This window comes from Colletotrichum tamarilloi (genome assembly GCF_030869305.1).
Source record: "Colletotrichum tamarilloi strain Tom-12 chromosome Unknown Scaffold_12.1, whole genome shotgun sequence".
In the NCBI taxonomy this organism is placed as follows: domain Eukaryota; kingdom Fungi; phylum Ascomycota; class Sordariomycetes; order Glomerellales; family Glomerellaceae; genus Colletotrichum; species Colletotrichum tamarilloi.
This window is the reverse complement of record NW_026849395.1, coordinates 307,370-326,629: the sequence shown is the minus strand read 5'-3', so window position 1 is coordinate 326,629 and position 19,260 is coordinate 307,370. Positions and strand designations below refer to the sequence as shown.

The following is a 19,260-nucleotide window of genomic DNA, read 5'->3' as shown; positions in this document are numbered from 1 at the left end:
GCAGTCGATGGTTTTGAGGTACCTTGCTACGACATGGGACCTCGAGGTTGCAAGATGGCTCCACCGTTCAGTTTCCAGATTGAGAAACTGTCTTCGTCATGTGTTCTGAATAGTTTTTCAAGCCATCGTTTCCTCAAGCGCCCTGCAAACGTCCAAATCGAATTGTGAGAGGACCAAGCGTAACGACTCATGAGTGAGAACAGCCCTGGTGCCATCGGATGTTGGACGGATCGACAGACTTTAGACAACACTAACCCCCACGCTAGCCAACGTGCCAGCTCCCCCGGAAAGCCAGGTGCCAACTCGTTTGAGGGGTCCCCTTGTCATGGACGATTCCCAGCTTCTCAAGGCGGTAAGGCAGCCCTCATGATTTACGACGTGCGTTCAGACGACATGTATCCGTCTTAGATCGAAACTGTCTGTCGGTGGCAGTGTTTCTCTGCCTGCCTGCTTTTGGTCGCGTGCCGAGTCTTACAGGTCTTGCAGTCTTACTCTGCATCAACTTCATTCTCATCCACCACTCATTCCCACTTCTTGGGGCTGTAGAAAGCGAGGTCCTGTCATCATCCGCGCATAGATGACGGTGAACCTAGTATTCTATTCTGCTTACGGATCCATATTCCTGCGTCGGCCGTCCTCCAGATGCAAGTACGGACCCCCGTGACCTCGTGGAAGAGCTGTAGCTGTGCCCGATGTCTTGGCCTTTTCCTCATGCCACCATCGACAGTGCATTTCGTCTTCTTTTTCTACAGTGTTTGTCCGCTCGTCCAGTTGCGCCGGTCAAGCGTCTGATAACTGTCGTTAGCGCCTTCGGGAATAGTTGCAAGTGTCTGCTGACCACCAAATGTCTCCCCCTCAAGAATGGAGCAGGACTCCGCCCACATGGTGTGGCAGACGTCGTTGCCAGCAAGTTTCGCTGATGTTGCAGCTGCGCCGCACGACCTTTCCCCCTTTTCCACCCCGAGACTCACTCGGACTGCCCATCACGTCGGATAACGGCACATCGCCACCACCGGGCAGCCCCCCTTCCCAGACAGAAGACCAGCTTTCCCCGCACTTTGCTTGACAGCGATCTGATATTGTTCCCCGCGGATTACAGTCTGCTCTTCAGCCGCACGATATGTCGCCTTCATCGACGTCGTGTTTCACACCCTATGGTCTGGAATATTACATTCTCCCCTGTCTATGATTGATGGAGAATCATGCCCGTCATTATGTCAATGGCTTCCTTCGCATTTATCTCGGCTTCGCAAGAAATCTCATGTCGTCATGTAAATCGGGCATCTTGAGATGGCAACCCAATCGTATTACACAACACAGGCCCCGGCATTCAAGCCTTCAACGGGTGGAATCAGGGTTTTGGCACCACATCGCCCTCACAAAGATCAGCAGCGAGCCGCCTGTGCCACGTCTGCAGGCTTGGAAATCCGGGGGCGGGGCGTCATGCGGTGCGAATCCTGACATTTTGACCTTCCACGGAGCCTAACATCGCTGGCACCAATCTCGTCCGTATTTGGTCAGTTTGTGATTCTACTCGCTGGGATTATAAGGCGAGCGGAGAACGATCACTGTTACCCCCGGTTGGGTATAGATTTCCGTGTAGTTGTCAGGGGCTATTCCCATCGTGTTAGGGTCATTAGAATTTTTGGAAGTCCAGGAAGACCACTCGTTCTTAAGCCGCTATATGCCGCGCGAATGTTCACTCAGTGATGGGAAGAATCTACACGTGTCTTGCAGCTATGATGGGACTAAAAGTCGACCCAACCTATGGTAATGGCTTGTCGATCAAGGAGTGGTCGTCTAGACATAGCGTTGAAGAGACAAGATCTTGTTTTCTCCTTGCCCCTCTGAATCTCGTTTTGTAATAGCCAGGCTCTCTTGTTGTCTCCTCATTTCTCTTTGGAGATATATGGATGCCTGATATACGATGCGCTTACTCTCGGCAGCTCCCGCCTACTGCTTGTCAAATGCCAACGCACGATGCTATAATCAGCTTCCCGTCGAGTTCTCGGCGGTTCTGTAGTGCCAATAATTTGGCGTGCGTCTTGTCTCTTTTCTCTTCTTCTATCATTGCAAGTATCCCGCAACTTCAGTTATATAGCTGCGACGACTCCTCCGAGATGTGTCAGCCTCATTTGAGTATTACCGCACTACTTCATTTCACTCCTCTAGCTTTTCCATAGCCTTTGATATGATTTCTGGCTTCCAACTAGCCTGTCAAGGCCATGCCTCGTACCAGGGCTTTTCGTACCACCTACATAGGACTATGAAACCTAGGTCATATGCGGAGGACCCTATTAGGACTCACTCATCCCACTGCTGACCGAGGGGTTGTCTCGCTGAGCCCCCACACCCCACGGCATGTCTCTGCGGGCTTGACAAGGAACGTTGACTTGACCTTCCCGATGGAGACCAGGTGAAGCATGAGGTACTCTAGAGCAGTCAATCCGGGCTTCTGGGACCTGGGAAAAGAATGGTGTTCTCGTTCCTGGCGGGGGCTTACCTTAGTATGTTGCTGTCGGGCAGCCGCTGGCGAGGACGAGCTGCAAGTTGGGCCATTGTGCTTGCTTGGGTACCCTATTTTGACTACACATCTCCAGAATGACAGTTTATGAATTAAACAGGCACTGTGTCGTAGTCGAGGATATCGGCCATTGCCTTTTTGTGGCTGAAGTATCATTTTTCACTTGAATTCCACGATGAGAGAGTTATTGTACCACCAGATTGGCCGCTCTGGTACGAAATTCAACACCTTAGAAGCTCTTTTGAATGACGAGTCAACTGCCCAATAACATTCAGGCACAAAATTCTAGCACTTACTGTGTCACTATTGAGATATCCAATATTCTGAGGCCACTATCCACAACTTGCAACATACCCACCTCCTCCCATAACGAAGCAGTCACTGATGTCGCGAGAAGTCTATGTCTTGAGGGATTAAAAACAATAAAATCACGGACCTTGTCTCCTTTTTACTGGAATGGCTTTCCCCTATGGCCTTTATTTGGCCACTTTTGGGAGCTCTCTTTTGGACCCATAAAGTCACAAAAGATTGGGATTGACTACAGTCCACCGCGGCATACTCGGATGGCTCAAAGAGTTGGTTGACAGTGGCATATAAGATCAAAGAACGCTCAACAGAACTATTACCCCTGGCAACGTTTCGTCATTGATCCCTCCTCTGCAACCAGTTCAAGAAATAAGCGAAAACCGCATTCATGTCTCTTCTACTCAGCCTTCCAATCCTCCGTATACGTCCGCCCATCCGCTCTCATCTTTCCAATAACAGGCTCCAATAACAACGGTAATACCTCCGCCGCGTCCCTCCCGAACGCAAAGTCCCCCTTCTTCACCTTGCCCATCTGGCCCTCATCCTCGGCCTCGGGGTTGACGGTACACACCCGCGCCCCGGCCGCGTGCGCCTTGAGAATGTACCCCGCGGCCGGCCACACCTGCGCCGACGTACCGACGACGATCATGAGGTCGACTTTCCCTTGCCCGATCCAGGCGTCGACGCCGTCGAGCATGGCCTCGTCAAGCGCCTCGCCGAACCAGACGACGCCGGGCCTCAGCAGGCCCGTTTTGCAGGATGGGCAGTGGGGCAGGTCTGCTTCGTCGATGGTGGGGAGCTTTTTGGTCGGGTCGAGGAGTGGCAGAGTCTTGGTTGGGTCTGCGAGGTCTTCAGAGGCCGGGGCAAGGGCTGGGCAGAGGGGGTCTTGGGTGTTGTTGTGGTCGATGTAAGTGCATTGCGGGTTGGCGCATTTGATGTCAAATAGGCTTCCGTGGAGGAGGCGGAGTTGGTCCTCCTTATGTCCTGCCCTTGGCGAGAGACCTGAGAATAACGCTTAGCTGTCTTTTAATTCTTTTCAGGGGAACATGTTGGAGTCCTTCTCACCGTCAACGTTCTGCGTCAGGCACAAGAAATCCGGATTCTTTTCCGCCAGCGCAGCGAGGGCATAATGCGCCTTGTTCGGCTTCGCTGATAGAGCCATGTGTCGCCGGTACGCGTAGAACAGCCACACTAAACCCGGGTCCCGGCGGAAGGCTTTCATAGTCGCTAGGTCCGTGGCGTCGTGGTTTCGCCAGAGTCCTCCGGCGCCGCGGAAGGTCGGCAGGCCGGACGAGGCAGAGAGGCCGGCGCCGCAGAGGGCGAGGATACGCTTGCTTGAGGCCAGTGCCTCGTGGAATGCGGCGACGTCGTTATGGGGGGCCATGGCTTTTAAGGAGATTGGACGGCAAAGGGCTTTATTGGGGAGTGATTAGTGAGGTGTGATTGAATGCTTTGAACGGATGCTACGAACTAGGTGATTTTAGGCTTAAGGATGTAGATAGCCTCCTGAGAGTCAAGCTGATATGACCGAGTCCCGTGAGAGGTTTTCTCGTCATGCTGTCTGGGGGCAGCTTATATCGCGGTGCGTTTAGGCAACCTACCTACTTATCCGTAAGGGCGTTCGCCATTAGGCACCGAGGCTAAGCAAGAGGATAAGCAAGAGCAGCAGGGGCATATAATCATCCAATCATCGAAACCAGCAGTCTGGGGACTGTAAATCCAATGGCCTCGCTGTTGGGAAAAGTCCGTCTGACTTGATCGGAGAGATGTAAGTGCTCCGAGTTGAATTGAGATGGTCGTTGTTTGGGGGCCATGTCAATTCTCCACATGCCAGGATGTAAGGTGACTCCTTCACCGAGGCGGAGTGACATCATCCGGAGCCACACCGAAGCTCACAGACCGGGAAATCTCGATTTCTTTCAGAAATATCTACAAAGGGCTACTCTCAACGGAGCTAATCGAGGGACTCTTTTCAATTTTGGAGTTTCCAGTGAACGCTACCTTTAGAGGCAGACTCATTTTGTAAGTAGAAAAATCACGGATAAGAGTAAACCAGATCATAAGAAATTCGAAGCTTTTAGCTTCTGAGTTGAGATTTTGTCCATCTCTCTATGTCTATAATGTAACCAATCGCTATGCCCTTTCTATGCACCCAAGTCATGTCATCAACCTCATCTTATATACAGCATCCCCAGAAAACGGTTCGATCATGTTTCGAAACACACAATCTCCTCCGGCTTAGTTCTCGAGGACGTAGCGGTAGCGGGCCTTGCCCTCCTCCAAGTCGACGATGGCCTGGTTGGCCTCGCTCATGGGGCGGACCTGGATCCAGGGCTTGACGCCCTTCTCGGCGGCGAGCTCCCACATCTCGCGGATCTCGTGGGGGGATCCGATCAGGGAGCCGGTGAACTTGACGCGGCGCATGACCATGGGGACGGGGGAGATTGTGTAGGCGCCGTCGTCGGGGAGACCGACCTGGACGAGGGAGCCGTCGAGCTTGACAAGGTTGAGGAAGTCCTGCATGGGGACCTTGGCGGAGGAGACGGTGGAGATGACAATGTCAAAGGAGTTGGCGTAGGTCTTGGCCCAGTCGGGCTCCTCGCTGGTGGCGATGTAGCCGTCGGCGCCCATCTTGAGGACCTCGTCGCGCTTGTCGCCCTTGCGGGAGATACCGACGACCTTGTCAGCGCCCATGGCCTTGGCGAGCATGATGGCCATGTGGCCGAGGCCGCCGACGCCGTTGATGGCGACGGTCTTGCCGGGGCCGGCGCCGTGCTGCTTAAGCGGGGAGAAGACGGTCACACCACCGCACAGCATCGGCGCGGCGTAGGCGGACTCGAGTCCGTCGGGGATCTTGACGACAAAGTGGGAGGGGCAGCGGTGGTACTTTGAGTGGCCGCCCATGGCCTTGCCGCCGTTGTAGTGGAAGTGACCGTAGGTGTGGACGGACTTGGGGCAGTACTGCTCGTTCTTGGTCTCGCAGGGCTCGCAGGGACCCTGGCGGCCGAGGCAGGAGTCGGACTGGGCGCCGACACCGACGCGGTCGCCGACCTTGATGCCGCCGACGGCCTTGGAGCCGACGCGGACGGCGACACCGACGATCTCGTGGCCGACACAGACGGGGTAAGGGGCGGGGCCCCAGCCGGAGCGCAGGACGTGGATGTCGGAGCCGCAGACACCGGAGTGGGTGATCTGGATGTCGACGTCGTTCTCCTCCCACGGCTTGGGCTCGTACTCCTGCCAGACCATGTTGCCCTCGGAGGACTTCTCGTCGAGGCCAACCCAGCCCTCAAACTTGTAGTCGGTAGCGGCCATTGTGATTTATGTGTATGGTGTGAGAAAATAGGAAGAAGAAGGGGTATCTGGAGAAAGGTTGTTTCTTGTCTTGTTATAAAAGAGACGATCTGATGTATAAGAGAACAGGAAGCTTGTGTGTACAGAATAGAATGATATCGTCGGAAGGCGGGAATGACACGCCTCTTTAAACCTTTAGCTCCCCATCCTGCAAATCAACTTAAGTCCTAAACTCATCGGCGAAAGAAGGGACTAACGCCGCCGGTCGTCCAAGGAACCATGAAGCTGGAAAGCCTGGATAACGAATTTTGCGCAAAAAAAACATACAGCGAGTACTACGTGTTAGAGGGCAGAGGAGAAAAAAACTGCAACATGGGTGGAGTCAAACAGCGGGAACGAAGTGGGAATAGATTGGAAACTAGATGGGCCTAAGTGCGGCTCAGTGCCGCGGTTCGAGATCGATGGAGCAAGGACCAAGGGGAATGAGAAGAAGGCCCCCCGTTGACTGAGACTCCGTTGATGCAGGAAAGGCCAGAGGCACAGAGGCGCAGAGACGCAGAGACGCCGTTTGAACAATTTGGAAGGGGGGTGGAACCGTGGTGGTGCGGAACCTTTCCAGCACGGAACGTCAAAGAAGGTCAATATGCGTCGTCATGATTCGCCGGGCCGATATGGGGCCTTGGGCCGGCCGAGGTGGGTAACTATGGAAAGCTGGCTTAGAAATCTTGGAGGTTGTGCTTTTGCCTTCTATCTGCGCGGGTACACATTACACTATCAAGAATCACCGGGGGACCCTGGCCATGGATGCTTGGATTGGACGGTATTGAATGACGGCAACAGAGCCAACGGCTTCTCACATTATCTGCATCTCCGTCTAGATCCTGTATCTCTCTCTTTAGATGGCGGTTGAGCTTTACCCGGCACGTCCTTAATCCTTACAGCTCGAGATGTTGCTGTTGAAGAAGGGTGGGGGTTCGGGCTCTTTCTGTCCGCTGTTCGAAACTTCAACATGTCGACACACGAAGAGCTGGAGACGTGCAAATGCGGCGGCTAGATGGGGAGCTACCTGTTCAAAGAACGAATGGATAACGAAGTAAGGCATGTGTCCACAATCCAGCAGTGAGCACAGGGATTCTTTTGGCCGCCGTTCCCGAGTAAAGGTTGTGTTTTGATGTCATCGACTCCAGTATTTTCCGGCACTTGGGTGGCTTCACACCGCAACTGAGGGGCGGGACTGAGAAGAGAGCGATAAAAAAATTGGTGTCCAGGTCTCTCTGGTGTTTGAGACAACTCTGAAAGGGGATTTGCACAAAAAAGCTTTTCTAGGTTTTCTTCACCATGTTCTCCATTCCAGTCCATCCCGGGTCGATCATCCCCTGTTTCCAAGGCCACTGGGGAAACCAACTTGGCAGCCAACACGATTGAATGAATCGTTCAGCCTCATCTCATTGATCTCATTGATGACTGAGCTCCAGTTTGGAATTTGAAGAGATTTTGTGGCCCCCTTCGAAAGCCTTGCCCTTACGTCAACTGCGGATTCTTCCCGTTGGACGGCGGTTGACCGGCCTTCGCCGTTCTCGATTTGCTTCTGTCAAAGCTTCTAGAAAACGTACATTTTTATGGAGAAATCACAAAGTCTGCCGTGCAGGGGCCATCGGCACGTCACCGATGACCCGCCCGATGCCGCGGTTCAGTCCAACTTTGTTACTGTGGCTGTTGTGTGAGGTGAATCGATCTTCAAGTTTTCTCTTATCTTTGCCCAGGAGGATATTGATCATCCGACGATGAGGTAGCTCTGAATTCTAAATGCCAATCTTTCTACTACCGCCACGCTAGTTGGCTGTCATTGTGAAGATAAGATGGTAGCTGAAAGTCTGACAACTACCGGTGCGAAGACGGAGAGTTTTACCTCACCGACAAGATAGATACCGGTAGAATATGCCCCGTTTCTAGACATGCCGTGAACGTGGCCCGGCAAGGGTCCCTTCCGGACCACGGAATTACAGAGGCAATCGTACTCCATATCCGTACAGCTGGCAAGGCCGCAGGATGGAACTCTGCTTAGTACGCAGCCGGACTTATCTCGTAGACTTCTATCCCCCCCCCCCAAAAAAACACCTCAAAACACACATGTGGAAACAATTTGACTCCGATTTCATGCATCCTGCTCAAAGCTGCAACACACCGTGCCTTTGGCCATGTCTTTTCATAGCAGTCCCCCTTTTGGATGTGTTCCGCTCTTGCCGCAGCATGCATGCCCGTCTACCAAGGCGGCCACCGGGATTCTACTGCACCTTTCCTGCTCCTTTGAGTCCCCAACTATTCATACAATCCCCAGGCCCGATCAAAAGTCTCAGGAATCGGATGATTGTACAAACGACGATGCAGATGCCCGAAAAGCATCCCCTATCTCCGAGCTGCTGTCAGATCCCGCGTCTCCCGTTCGGGGAGATACCGAATCGAAGCAGGGCAATATACGAGATGCTATATCCCGAGTTTTAGATGCGGGCGCCGTGGGGTTGTGTTCGCTCCCTGGCGATGGGGGGTTTGTTCAATCACCGCATATCCACGCCGTGCGGAATGTCGGAACCTGCTCGGAAACACCCCCATGGTTCCCGTCCTCGCCTGGTGAAAACGAATTGCCGTTTGTACTTCACACTGAGAAGATGGTTTTCATTTTTGGGATAACAGACATGTGCAACTCAGAAGAGCACAATCGTGAGGTAAGACACGCGCAAGTATGTGCTTGAAAAAATCACGAAAACAACGTAGGACTTCCACCTTGCCACAATTGGCTGGTGGGTGTTACCTATGTGCATCTCAAACCCGTCAGAAGGGGACCGGCGCCGCGATCGTCGGTGATGACGTCCGCGCCGGCCATTGCTTGATTTCCTAGTAACAGCAGCCATGCGAGATCCGCATGGCAGAGGCCGATCGGCGCGGCAGGTCCGAAATGCCACGCCCGAAGACCAAGAGAAGGGTCCCGCGAGTAAGTTCTTTTTGCCACCGAAACCCGATGAGCCGGCTACAAGCTACATGTTGCCTCCAACGGCAGACCGGTGCTAGCCAAGCCCGATATCGACATCATTGTGCGCCGTACCTGCATATGTCAGAAAAGCCTGCGTGCTGCCATGCCCACGTTTTTAGTTCATGTATACACATACCCCAATTGAAACGGTATGAAACGGTACCGCCTCGGAGACGAACCCGTCCACAACGCCGGCCGACTTTGAAGCTCCGGGAGCAGGAACGGAGTAAGGGGCCGGGCGAAGCGGAGTGAGTGCCTGCCGCCTTCCGTTGCCGAAGGGCAGGAAGCCACCCGAGCCTCCGACCGGAAGGCACCAACGGGGCCATGCACGCTCATTCCTTCCTTCCGTCCCTTCACAAAGCCATCTTCATCAAGCCTGGCAGGCCCGATTTCATGAAAGCCAGCTGCCGATGCCATCTTGGAATGAGTTGAGAACTGTCTCGCTTCCTTACGTCTTGTTCACAACCCTCTTGATAATTTCAGTACCTCGGGGGCATAAAAGCGCAGGTAAAAAAATCAAACCCTTGGCCCAGGCAGGCAGGCATCTGAATACTTTCTTACCGATCCTGGGAAGCGCATTGCCCAGTCACCAAAATTACTAGGTACGAACATGCACCCACCACAAAGGGAAGCTATCCACGATAGCTTCGCTTTTGGTTTTCCCAGGAGAAATAGTCGCACCTTTGGTTTCTATGAGGGTCTCGACTTTCAGCCTTCATCCCCGGGCATCTTCCGCTCCCTCGCCTGTCGGGTCAACCGTCGCCGTATCTCCCCCGGCTCAATATTGAACGAGACCCCGGGCCGCTTTCCGCCTCTTCTCGCCGAGTCAATTAAAAAATTGGTCAATACACGTACCGAGGAACAAGGGCCCTGGAGCAAATCACCGCCTGTCACCGTCAACCCCCTTTCCGCCTCCAGGCCCGGACAAAACGGAACTTTTGTCTTGATTGGTCGGTTCGGACGGCACGGTCCTCCAGGCCTGTGAAGTGGTAGGCATGCCATACAGGAACGGATACAGCAAAGGTCACCCATCAACCCGGGCCATGCTACGATGATATTGGTATCGAAATCGTGAATAACGACTAGCCTCTCGCTCAGAGAGCCCGACGACTCATAATTGCGCCTCATTGCGATGGTATCTATACACAATAGACACAACAACAAGCGGTGGACGGAAGAAGGAAATATCATAATATGGCCTCCCACAGCGCATCAGGGTACCTTACGGATCTTACAATTCCCGCAGGACTTCAATTGGAAGAAAAGCCACTGAAACCGGGCGAGCAGCCAAGCAAAAAACATCATTGGCAGAATCGAGACAATTGTGCCGCAGGGCGATGCGCAATAACATTAAACACTAGACTCAAGAGACGATCGCCTACCAAGATCCTTGGGCCCAAGCAAGTTTGATTAACAAGACTCGGGCGAGTCTCACGCACCCAAATCCTTCGACTCTGCTGCGCGGTACTTATCCCATTTCCTTTCCTCCCTCCCCCCCCCCCTTCCTCCTCATCCCATCCCCCCCCAAAAAGAAAAACGAAAATCCTTTCCTTGGCTCCAACGGTGTCCGTCACGCTAGAATCACATCAGACGCGCAGACACTTTAGGCTACCCGTGCGGCACCGGACGGTGCCCAGGCACACATTGCCACACTTTCTAGTACCTGATTACAGGAGACCTCTCACGCCTCTCGCTCGAAGTCTCCTTGCTTGGGTCTTACTTGGTGAGGACGGCCACGGTGCACAGGTGGAAATTAGGTACCGAATAAGGTAGAGCGTGGCAATGGATCCGATTTCTGGGATCCATCCTCCCCCGGCCCCCCTCTCCTCTTTGAGTCAAAATTCTTATTCAGGTGGGGGACCCTGCTAGGGTCGCTCAACTTCAAACACGGCGAGATTGCAATCGCGGTGTTTTTTTTTCTTGGTTGCTCAAGTCGCGCTACCAAGGCACCTACGTTCGACGATGTTATGCGAGCCTGAGCTCCTTCCTTGTATAAGTTTTGATGACGTGAGATTCGCGCAAATCGAAAGGCCCTGGCAATAGTATTCAAATCTGAATTGTTTTTGATTGTCAACGTGTTGTCTGTCTCAACTACCTCGGCGAAATGGCACAAGGCGTCCTCTTCAACTCTTCTCTAAAGGTATCATAGTCCATCTTCCACAAACACTACCCAGCTGCTTCAAGAAAAAAGTCATCCGCCATCTGAAATGCAATTCCCATTGTTCGACTTTCCTCCTCTCGCGTGAAACATTGGCAAGGCCGTCGCAGAAAAGCTTCCTCCAATTCTTGGAGACAGAATTCCGCGGGAGAGCGTGATCATTAAAAGTACCAGATTATGTCGCAAGGTATGGCCCCAACTGCGCGCTAGGTCCATGAAGGAACATGCGTAACTCAGTCGTGATAAGGATCGTGATCGGAAGTGAAGAAGTTGTACAATCCGCTCTCCGGGCGGCATGATTTTTTTCGGTTGTCTTTATGCGCATGTACGGTCGTTCAAGAGTTCCGGTGGATCCGCTTACAGCAGGAAGGTGAAGAAGAGGCCGGCGGCACCGAGAGCAAGGTTGGCCTTGTTCATGAAGCCGGAGTTGGCGGCAACGGTAGAGGGGGTGCTGGAGGCGCCGGCAGCGGTGCCGGTGGAAGAAGCGCTGGAAGAGCCGGAGCCGGAGCCGGAGCTGGAGCCAGTGGCGGTAGAGGCAGCGTCCTCGGTGGCAGAGGCTCCGCTGGAAGCGGTGGCGGAAGCAGAGCCGGAGGCGGTGACGGTGCTCAGGGTGGTCTTGGAGTCGGTCTTGGTGGCAGTCTTGGAGGCGGAGGAAGAGCTGTCGTCGCTGCCGCCCTCGGTCTTGACGACGATGGACTCCCAGCTGCCGGAGCGGTCACCATAGACGTACTCCTTGGCGCCCTTGACACCCTTGTTGCCCTGGTAGTCAGTGATGGTGATGGACTTGTAGTAGGCGTTGTAGGGAGCCTTGGAGAAGTCGGTGTAACCACCAGCCCACTCGACAGTGCCCTTGGGGGCGTCCTTGCGGCCGGCAACCCAGGTTCCGATCTTGACCTCCATGGGGGTCTGGGGGAACATGGCGCCACCCTTGGCGTCGGCGTACTTCAGCTCACGAACCAGAGCACCGTCGATGAGCCACTTGACGGACTCCTGGGTCCAGTCAATGGTGTAGGTGTGGTAGTCGTTGAGGGGGTTGGAGACGGGGTGGTAGGCACCACGGTCATAGGTGCTGGTGTCACCCTTGCCGAAGTAGTTGGTCTGAACCTGTGCGTTGTCACCGCCAACCCACTCCCAATCGATCTCGTCGAGGTCGTCGGACTGGAGAACGACGGAGGTGACAACACCCTGGCCGGTAGAGGCCTTGAGGACGACGTCAATCTTGCCGAAGAAGATGTACTTCTTGGAGGCCATGGTGGGAGCATCGGTCTCCTTGTTGATGGCGAAGAGAGCACCGCCATCCTCGAACTTCACGGCAGTGCCGTCAAGCTTGCGGAAGACGGAGTCATCGTTGCCCTTGGTGAAGTCGATACTGACCGACTTGCCCAGAGCAGGGTCGGCAGGGCAATCTAAAGATCAGTCAGCAAGGCTGTTTCACTGGAAGACCAAACGGCGGTACGAAAACCGAGGACGGAAAAAAAACATACCCTTCTTGGTAGGATCGCAGGTGGTGAAGGTCTGGGCAGAGACCATGGTGGAAGCGGCGAGAGCCACGGTGGCAGCGGAGAAGATCTTGGAGAACATTTTGCCGGTGATTCGTATACGTCGATCGAAGGAAGAAGCGAGTAGCGAGTTTGATGAGAAAAGGTTCGAAGGTGACGGGATATTTATCAGAGGCCGCTGGCAAGTATTAAAGGAGCTGGAAGCTGGAAGTGGCTTGAGGAGGAGTGAGAGTGTGGAAATAATGAAAAGCTATGCCGATTAACGAGGGACTGGCAGGTAAGCTAAGAAAAGGCAAGAGGTAGAAGCTCGTGGGGAAGCAAAATAAGAAGAGGTGAGGAACGAGGTAAAAGGGTAGAAACACACGAACGGGGAGGATGGTTTTATTACTTGGACTCGACGAGATGAGGCACAGCAGTGCCCAGCTGGGCCAACTAGGCAGAACATGAGCAACCACACCAACAACAGGTACCAAGACCAAGTATCTGTGGTACCCAAGCACTAGGTAAGCACCGGTGACCATGGACAGACCAGGGCAAAGGCGCGCCATGGCTCGTTCTCTCTTGTCTTGGTGACTTGGTCCCTGGGCTGGATGGGACGGGGGTGGGATGTGTCTCCATGGGTCATGGCCCACGCTCCACGAGCTGGGCGAATCAATACGACCTCGTACCTTATTCAGGACCCTGCACTTGCCTAGTGTCCTGGGAAGGGGGTGAGGGGGTGGTCATCGGCCAAGCCTTGACTCTTGAGCCTGAACCATCGACACCCCTGGTCTCTTAGCTCTTGGAGGAAAGGTCAGAGTGACTGGGGGTTATGGGACCGTTCGCTGTTGTTGTCAAAGGACAACTTCTTTGAGTGTGTTGATGTGTGTGTGTGTGCACGCACAACTGTCAACTGGTGAAGGCACCATATGGAGACTTGCAACTTGTGAGTGGCGACATGACCAGAGAGAAGAATAGCGAGTGTTTGAAGACTGAAGATCCAGGAAGTGAGAAGTCAAGGTGGACTGGTACTGGGGAGGCCGGTGAGCTGCTGTTGCTTGTTCCCAAAGTCCCTCCCACGAGCAAAGGGTTAATTTGCACTTGCATAGATGGCCCAATGAAAGAAGAAGGAATCAATGACTTTGCCCAAAGAAGAAAGTCAGCGGGAGGGGTGGCGCTGCTTTCTTTTTTCGTCCGGGGTCTCCTTTCCGTAAGGCAGAGGAGAAGGGACTGGGAGAGATTGACTCCTAGAGTCTATTCCGGGTGGAAGGCATCACCAACCAGCGGGAGTCTGGTCATGATAGAGTTGACGGAAGTCGGAAGAGCACGGTATCTTAGTGTAGAAAGAGAGGAAAGAGATGCGTCCAAGGATTCGAAGAGCAGCTGCCATCCATTCCTGAGGGATGAGCAGGCTACAGGAAACACACACACCACTTGAGAAGTTGGGACGGCACTCTGCCACTCCCAGGTCAATGGAAGCGACGGACCATGCATGTATCTGGGTACGTACCGCATCTCAAATCTGACTAAGAAGTACGTACAAAATGTACGTATACTGTATGGAGACATCGAGGGATATCTCGTACGGCACTACGGATACGGTCCATCATACGGATACATCATTGCGGACCATGGCCCACGGTCAATCAAGCATAATTTCCTGGCAACGGCCACTTGGGACGTCGGATGATCAGCATTGATTGACATGGAACACGAAGAAACACCTCGCTACGCTTCGTGATGAAGCGCGCGGAATTCCGCCAGACAGATCAGATTCCATCATACTCGCCTCAAGAGTCAACGCTCAGCACCTCGCCTACCACTACCACGTCCATGAGTGACGTTGCGTTGCACATCGTGTTTGCTGCCGGCTTCTTCGACTCGACCGGGCCGTTTCCAGTGCATTCCAAAGAGCTGCTACCACGAGGCGAATCATTCCTCGGGATGACTTGGAGGCAACGTCTAGCGATGGGTCAGCCAACCTGCCTTAGCTTCCTGCTGTCACTCAGCCGCCCGCCTTCTTTGTTCCCTCGCGCCAGCATTCCAAGAGGGCACATGGCGCCGGGTCCGCTAGCAGACAAGAAGTTATGCCGCTGTTGTTCGACAAGCTGTTGTTGAACCAAGACCGAGAAGGGTTGCTTCCTCGCTTTTCCAGGGAAGCCGAACAGGTTCACCTCGTTGATCGACGTGTCTTATCGAGTACCAAGCCGAGAGCGCAACCAATTTCATGCTTCCTTCGCCTGACAAAATAAGGGGCACTGCAGTCTGTGTTCACTGCAGGGGGCTCCAAGACCCAGACACCGGGGCACAAATGGACAGTCACTGCAGCCTACCGCCATCGTACGTCCACCTGATGGCCGGTGCCTGCAACAACTCAGCAGGTGAAGCAGCGGTGATCCCTGCGGCACATCCGTGAGCCGGTCCGTGTCGACTTCTCTCTGAATTTTGACTCTCTCAGTGACGGGCAGGCGGTCTCCAACTTCCATCGAACCCCCGCGCTCAACTCGACTCAGCAACCCGACTTGCCCTGGTCAACAACATTACCACAGCAAGACAAGAATAATCTCGGGGCCCCGTTGCCCGACGATGGCGCCGTGTTTGGCCGTGAGCTTCCCGCTGCGAGGCTAAACTCTCGCTCGTCCAGTGGGAGATCCCCCTCCTCCAAAACCTAGCGCACCTTAACTTAGCACCGCAGCATACACACAGTATTGTCAGACCTTGGCACTCTATGGGTCTAGGTATCTCCTGCTCGCATGCCTTGCTCGCGAAGAACCCGCGGACTCTGTATGCCACACTAAATTCCTGCATCTACACTCGCTCTAAGGCCATGTGCGCGCGCATAATGTAGGAGTAAGCAGAGCTGCGCCCGGCAATGCAGCAGTAGATGTGCTTTCTCGGCGGCTTCGAGACTCGCAACCATCTGTTTGGTCCAGCGCGTCTCCGGAGTCTTGGATTGTCCTTCGTGCTCATTTCGGGGCTACCAATGATCAATCTTCGAGAGTCACAAAGTCCTCATCCCACCTCCTGAGATATACCGAGCCCCGCGGCCACCGTCGGCCAACCACGACCACTCGATCTCCAAACTCCAGTAGCAAAATGTTGCAGCGCCCCGTTTATTTTACAGAGTCCATAATCCTAGCGCTCCAAGAACCAAGCCACATCGCCAATTCTGACCTATCGCGAACCGGAACCTGCTGTCCAGAGGTTGAAACAGGAGTTATCCTTCCAGGAATCCCTTGATTTCTTCTTCTTGTGGTTTGCGAAGCTCCGAACTGAGTTCAGAAGTTCAGCCCGACAGTTCGAAACAAAGGGCGGCCCGGGGAACAGGACTTTCTTTGCCCAGTCACAGTGCAGCCCGCCCCTTTTCCCACCGTCATTTCTAATACCTAACCGTTCGATACGGATACTCTCAGTCTCATTTCATCTTTCAGAGATCTCAGTGTCTTGTCATTTGCCGACTAATAGCTCCCCCCTTGTCTCTCCACCATCGGCGCGAGTGCTCTTACTCGGAGGTCAGGGCAAATTCAAATTTCTCTTAGCCACTTCAGAAGTTCAGACTGCGTGCCGATGCCCCGAAAATACTCCAGAGATCTTCATAATTCTCCGCTGTACGGCCAGGGGCCAAGGCCAACACGGGGCTACCGCTCATCACGCGCCATTTCACAACACGAAAGAAGGGTGAAGAGGGCGAGCGACCCTGGTCACGCAAAAGGCTTTACTGTTCAACGTTGACCTCGGTACTGGGCCGAAGGGAAGCGACAATGAGTCGAGGCAAGCGCGCTGCCGCAGAGAAACAGAAGCAAGATACGGCCGCTCCGTGCCACAGCCGCCGCAACGTTCCATAGCCTCGAGTTCTCTGATCGACTTGTTCTGGCAGTATGCAGCCGACGACGGAACGGCGGCTAGGAGTATCCTGGACTCTTCCACGTTCTACGCGCTGTGCAGCGGCCTACTTTCAAGAGCAGTGGGCACTCGTATCCGGTTGGCCGGGTTGCCTCAAACCGCCCTCCCAGGCTGTCAGGCGGTGGCTGTGCGAGCCAACATCGACAATAGGCTGTGGTCTCTGCTCGTCAACCTGGCATTGAACCGCATCTCAGCCCTTTCGGTAGGCCACTCTGTTGCTCCGAACCCACATAACAACAACATGCGATCATTGATGTAAATCCTTTTCAGCCTGCTAATGTGATCGAAAGGAGCTCGGGCTTCCCCTTGCTCAGAGAGCAGCGAGGAAGGCTGATCTCGAGTCCTGAACGTCACTGGGCCCACGTTGTTTTACGTTCTCCATCGTATCGACTGGGCCACTATCTTACCAGACTTTCGTGATGCTGGTCTCCGTGGAGGCTATCTAGGGCTTGCCTTTGAAAGTGCGCTTATCGACATGGTGAGCTATGTGCAGTTTGATACCTCTCCATATTGTGCATGGAGGCGGCGCAGGGCTTGCAGCAAAGGCTTGCAGACCATGCTGTCAGATATATTGATGGGTATCACAGCAGACGGAGATAGATGGGTTGAAGGTTAGTGATCGGGTTCCGACTGCAAACTCGCTTCTGTACGACCAGTAGCCCCTCGCCACGCATGTACCTTATCCGATGACATATTCAAGCCGATCCTGCAAGATCCAACTCTACAAGCCTCGAGAACCAACTTCTACAACTACCGACATCGAAAAGTAACCAAAATAAACTCCCCTCCAGACCTAAACCATCGCACCCATTATCCCTGAACAAAGGCTGGCAGGCTGGCACAACGGGCCAACATTCCCAAAGAAACACCCAGGCGGCCCCCTGAAGAAACGAGTTAAAAGCGCGCCACTAGCGCCAGTAGCATCTCTAAATTTAACTCCACGAAGAACCCGAGCCCGCCGCCCCATCCCGTCCACAGTCACGCCCCCAGTAACAGTTGTCGCCGCTGCCCGCCCGTCTCCGAAGAGGGAAAAGTGCTTCATCAAGCGTACCATGCTGGTATGGAGCTTCTGCCACCCCTTCGCTAATCTCGAGCGAAACCTCGTAAAAGTTGTCTATCTGCGGGAACGACGCTGTCAATTGCCCCCCAGGTTCGCATACTGAAAAGTCCACTGACGTCTAGCTGCATTCTTGGGCCTTTCGCTCAGCCTTATGACTCTTGAACTTTGATTCTCGTTACGCGCTCCAACCAGGGTTTGACTGGAGAAAGAACGGCGGTCAAGGTTTCCATCGGACCCGACTTCTCTTGAAGTCACGGCGTCTCCTACCGTTCCCCTCTCTGAACCCCTGGACCATGGGTCGTGTGCCGCTCAATTTGGATGGGTAGCCAATGGTCTTGCACACAGTTGTCCGGCCAGATTGCTTTCCTGCAGATAACTCATTCCAGCCAAAGTTGTAGGTGCTTCTTTGGGCTTACGATCCTTCATTGCAATCCCACGAACGAACAACCAAGAAGAATCGTCAGTCAGAACGTAGATTTAGAACAATGCAGTCATCTTTATGCGAGGATTGAATGACTGTTCCTTTGCTTACTCTGACCCCTCAAAACCGTACAGGATTCCCGTGCCGCTTCTAGGAGGAAGAGCTAAAGATGTGCCTGTCATTATAGGTTCTGACTGTTGCTAGCTATCGTGATATAGATCTGACGGTGCATGGAGCAATATCTGTATGCTTTGTCTCACTGGCTGACACTCGGTTCATTTATGACACTCCTTTATTGGCTGAGCGGCGGCTGCCTATACGTCTCACCTATACACAGAGCATCCAGGATTTGAGGCCATTCATGGACGACGGCACAGTTGCCAGCACACAAGATAAATATAATTGGATTGCTGTATACTTCTAAGCGCTGGGGTTCGGAATCCACTAAGCATCGAACTTAGTATGTGGAAACCACAGTGCAGTCTGGTTCGCCTTTGAATCATTGAATCATGACACGGAGGGTCGCTCAGAATGGCAGGTGATCGAGATCAAAGTCTCTTTGGTGACCACAGAAAGATGGGATCCCATCTCAGGCTACGCCCTATTTTTTCGGATAATATTGCCGTGATATGGAGGTTCTCAATTTTCATTGTTGAGGTTATGGGTTACGCCGGCGAGATCCCATCTGGGCCCGAACCCATGTCCTACATTTTGACAAGTATACAGATCAGTTCTGCCTCAGACAACACCGTTTCCAATAGTATCAGCGCTGTGCTTTTCGCAATCATGAGGCCCGTTGCGCCAGCTTGCCCATGTAAGACACTCCCAAGGCTATTGCGTCCAGCTGAATTGTCGGTAAACGTGCCGTGGAGTGCCCTCTCTCCCTCGGCAACTGAGGGATGGTCTCGAATCCCATTGAGGAGGAGCTATGAACTCCGATAGAACTTACTTGCTTGAGAATTCCGAGAACGAAGGTGCCTCACGATAAGTTGCAAGTTCATGAGAGTGCTCGGCGTTTGTCTAGCAACGCAGCGGCTCCATCGAGATAGCATTTCTCTGGGATACTGTTTCTCGACCTAGATATGTTC

At 53.5% G+C, this 19,260-nt stretch overlaps 6 protein-coding genes across 6 annotated transcripts; 2 read left to right on the top strand and 4 right to left on the bottom strand.

Moving 5' to 3' along the window:
• Window positions 1-3,227: 3,227 nt before the first annotated feature.
• On the bottom strand, window positions 3,228-4,214 carry CTAM01_04919 (Sir2 family protein; the record flags this gene model as incomplete). The annotated part of the gene is made up of 2 exons (XM_060520949.1): window positions 3,228-3,832; window positions 3,896-4,214. 2 exons carry the CDS (start codon window positions 4,212-4,214, stop codon window positions 3,228-3,230), a joined length of 924 nt encoding a protein of 307 aa, XP_060384318.1.
• Window positions 4,215-5,068: 854 nt separating this feature from the next.
• Window positions 5,069-6,145, bottom strand: CTAM01_04918 (zinc-binding dehydrogenase; the record flags this gene model as incomplete). Its single annotated transcript, XM_060520948.1, has 1 exon — window positions 5,069-6,145. One exon carries the CDS (start codon window positions 6,143-6,145, stop codon window positions 5,069-5,071), a length of 1,077 nt encoding a protein of 358 aa, XP_060384317.1.
• Window positions 6,146-9,044: 2,899 nt separating this feature from the next.
• Window positions 9,045-9,404, top strand: CTAM01_04917 (uncharacterized protein; the record flags this gene model as incomplete). Its single annotated transcript, XM_060520947.1, has 1 exon — window positions 9,045-9,404. One exon carries the CDS (start codon window positions 9,045-9,047, stop codon window positions 9,402-9,404), a length of 360 nt encoding a protein of 119 aa, XP_060384316.1.
• Window positions 9,405-11,343: 1,939 nt separating this feature from the next.
• CTAM01_04916 (uncharacterized protein) lies at window positions 11,344-11,472 on the bottom strand (the record flags this gene model as incomplete). Its single annotated transcript, XM_060520946.1, has 1 exon — window positions 11,344-11,472. One exon carries the CDS (start codon window positions 11,470-11,472, stop codon window positions 11,344-11,346), a length of 129 nt encoding a protein of 42 aa, XP_060384315.1.
• Window positions 11,473-11,667: 195 nt separating this feature from the next.
• On the bottom strand, window positions 11,668-13,507 carry CTAM01_04915 (ice nucleation protein; the record flags this gene model as incomplete). The annotated part of the gene is made up of 3 exons (XM_060520945.1): window positions 11,668-12,716; window positions 12,795-13,059; window positions 13,478-13,507. Coding segments are annotated over 3 exons (1,344 nt in total), but the record flags the coding sequence as incomplete, so codon positions are not given.
• Window positions 13,508-15,099: 1,592 nt separating this feature from the next.
• CTAM01_04914 (uncharacterized protein) lies at window positions 15,100-15,460 on the top strand (the record flags this gene model as incomplete). The annotated part of the gene is made up of 2 exons (XM_060520944.1): window positions 15,100-15,200; window positions 15,247-15,460. 2 exons carry the CDS (start codon window positions 15,100-15,102, stop codon window positions 15,458-15,460), a joined length of 315 nt encoding a protein of 104 aa, XP_060384313.1.
• Between the last annotated feature and the right edge of the window lie 3,800 nt (window positions 15,461-19,260).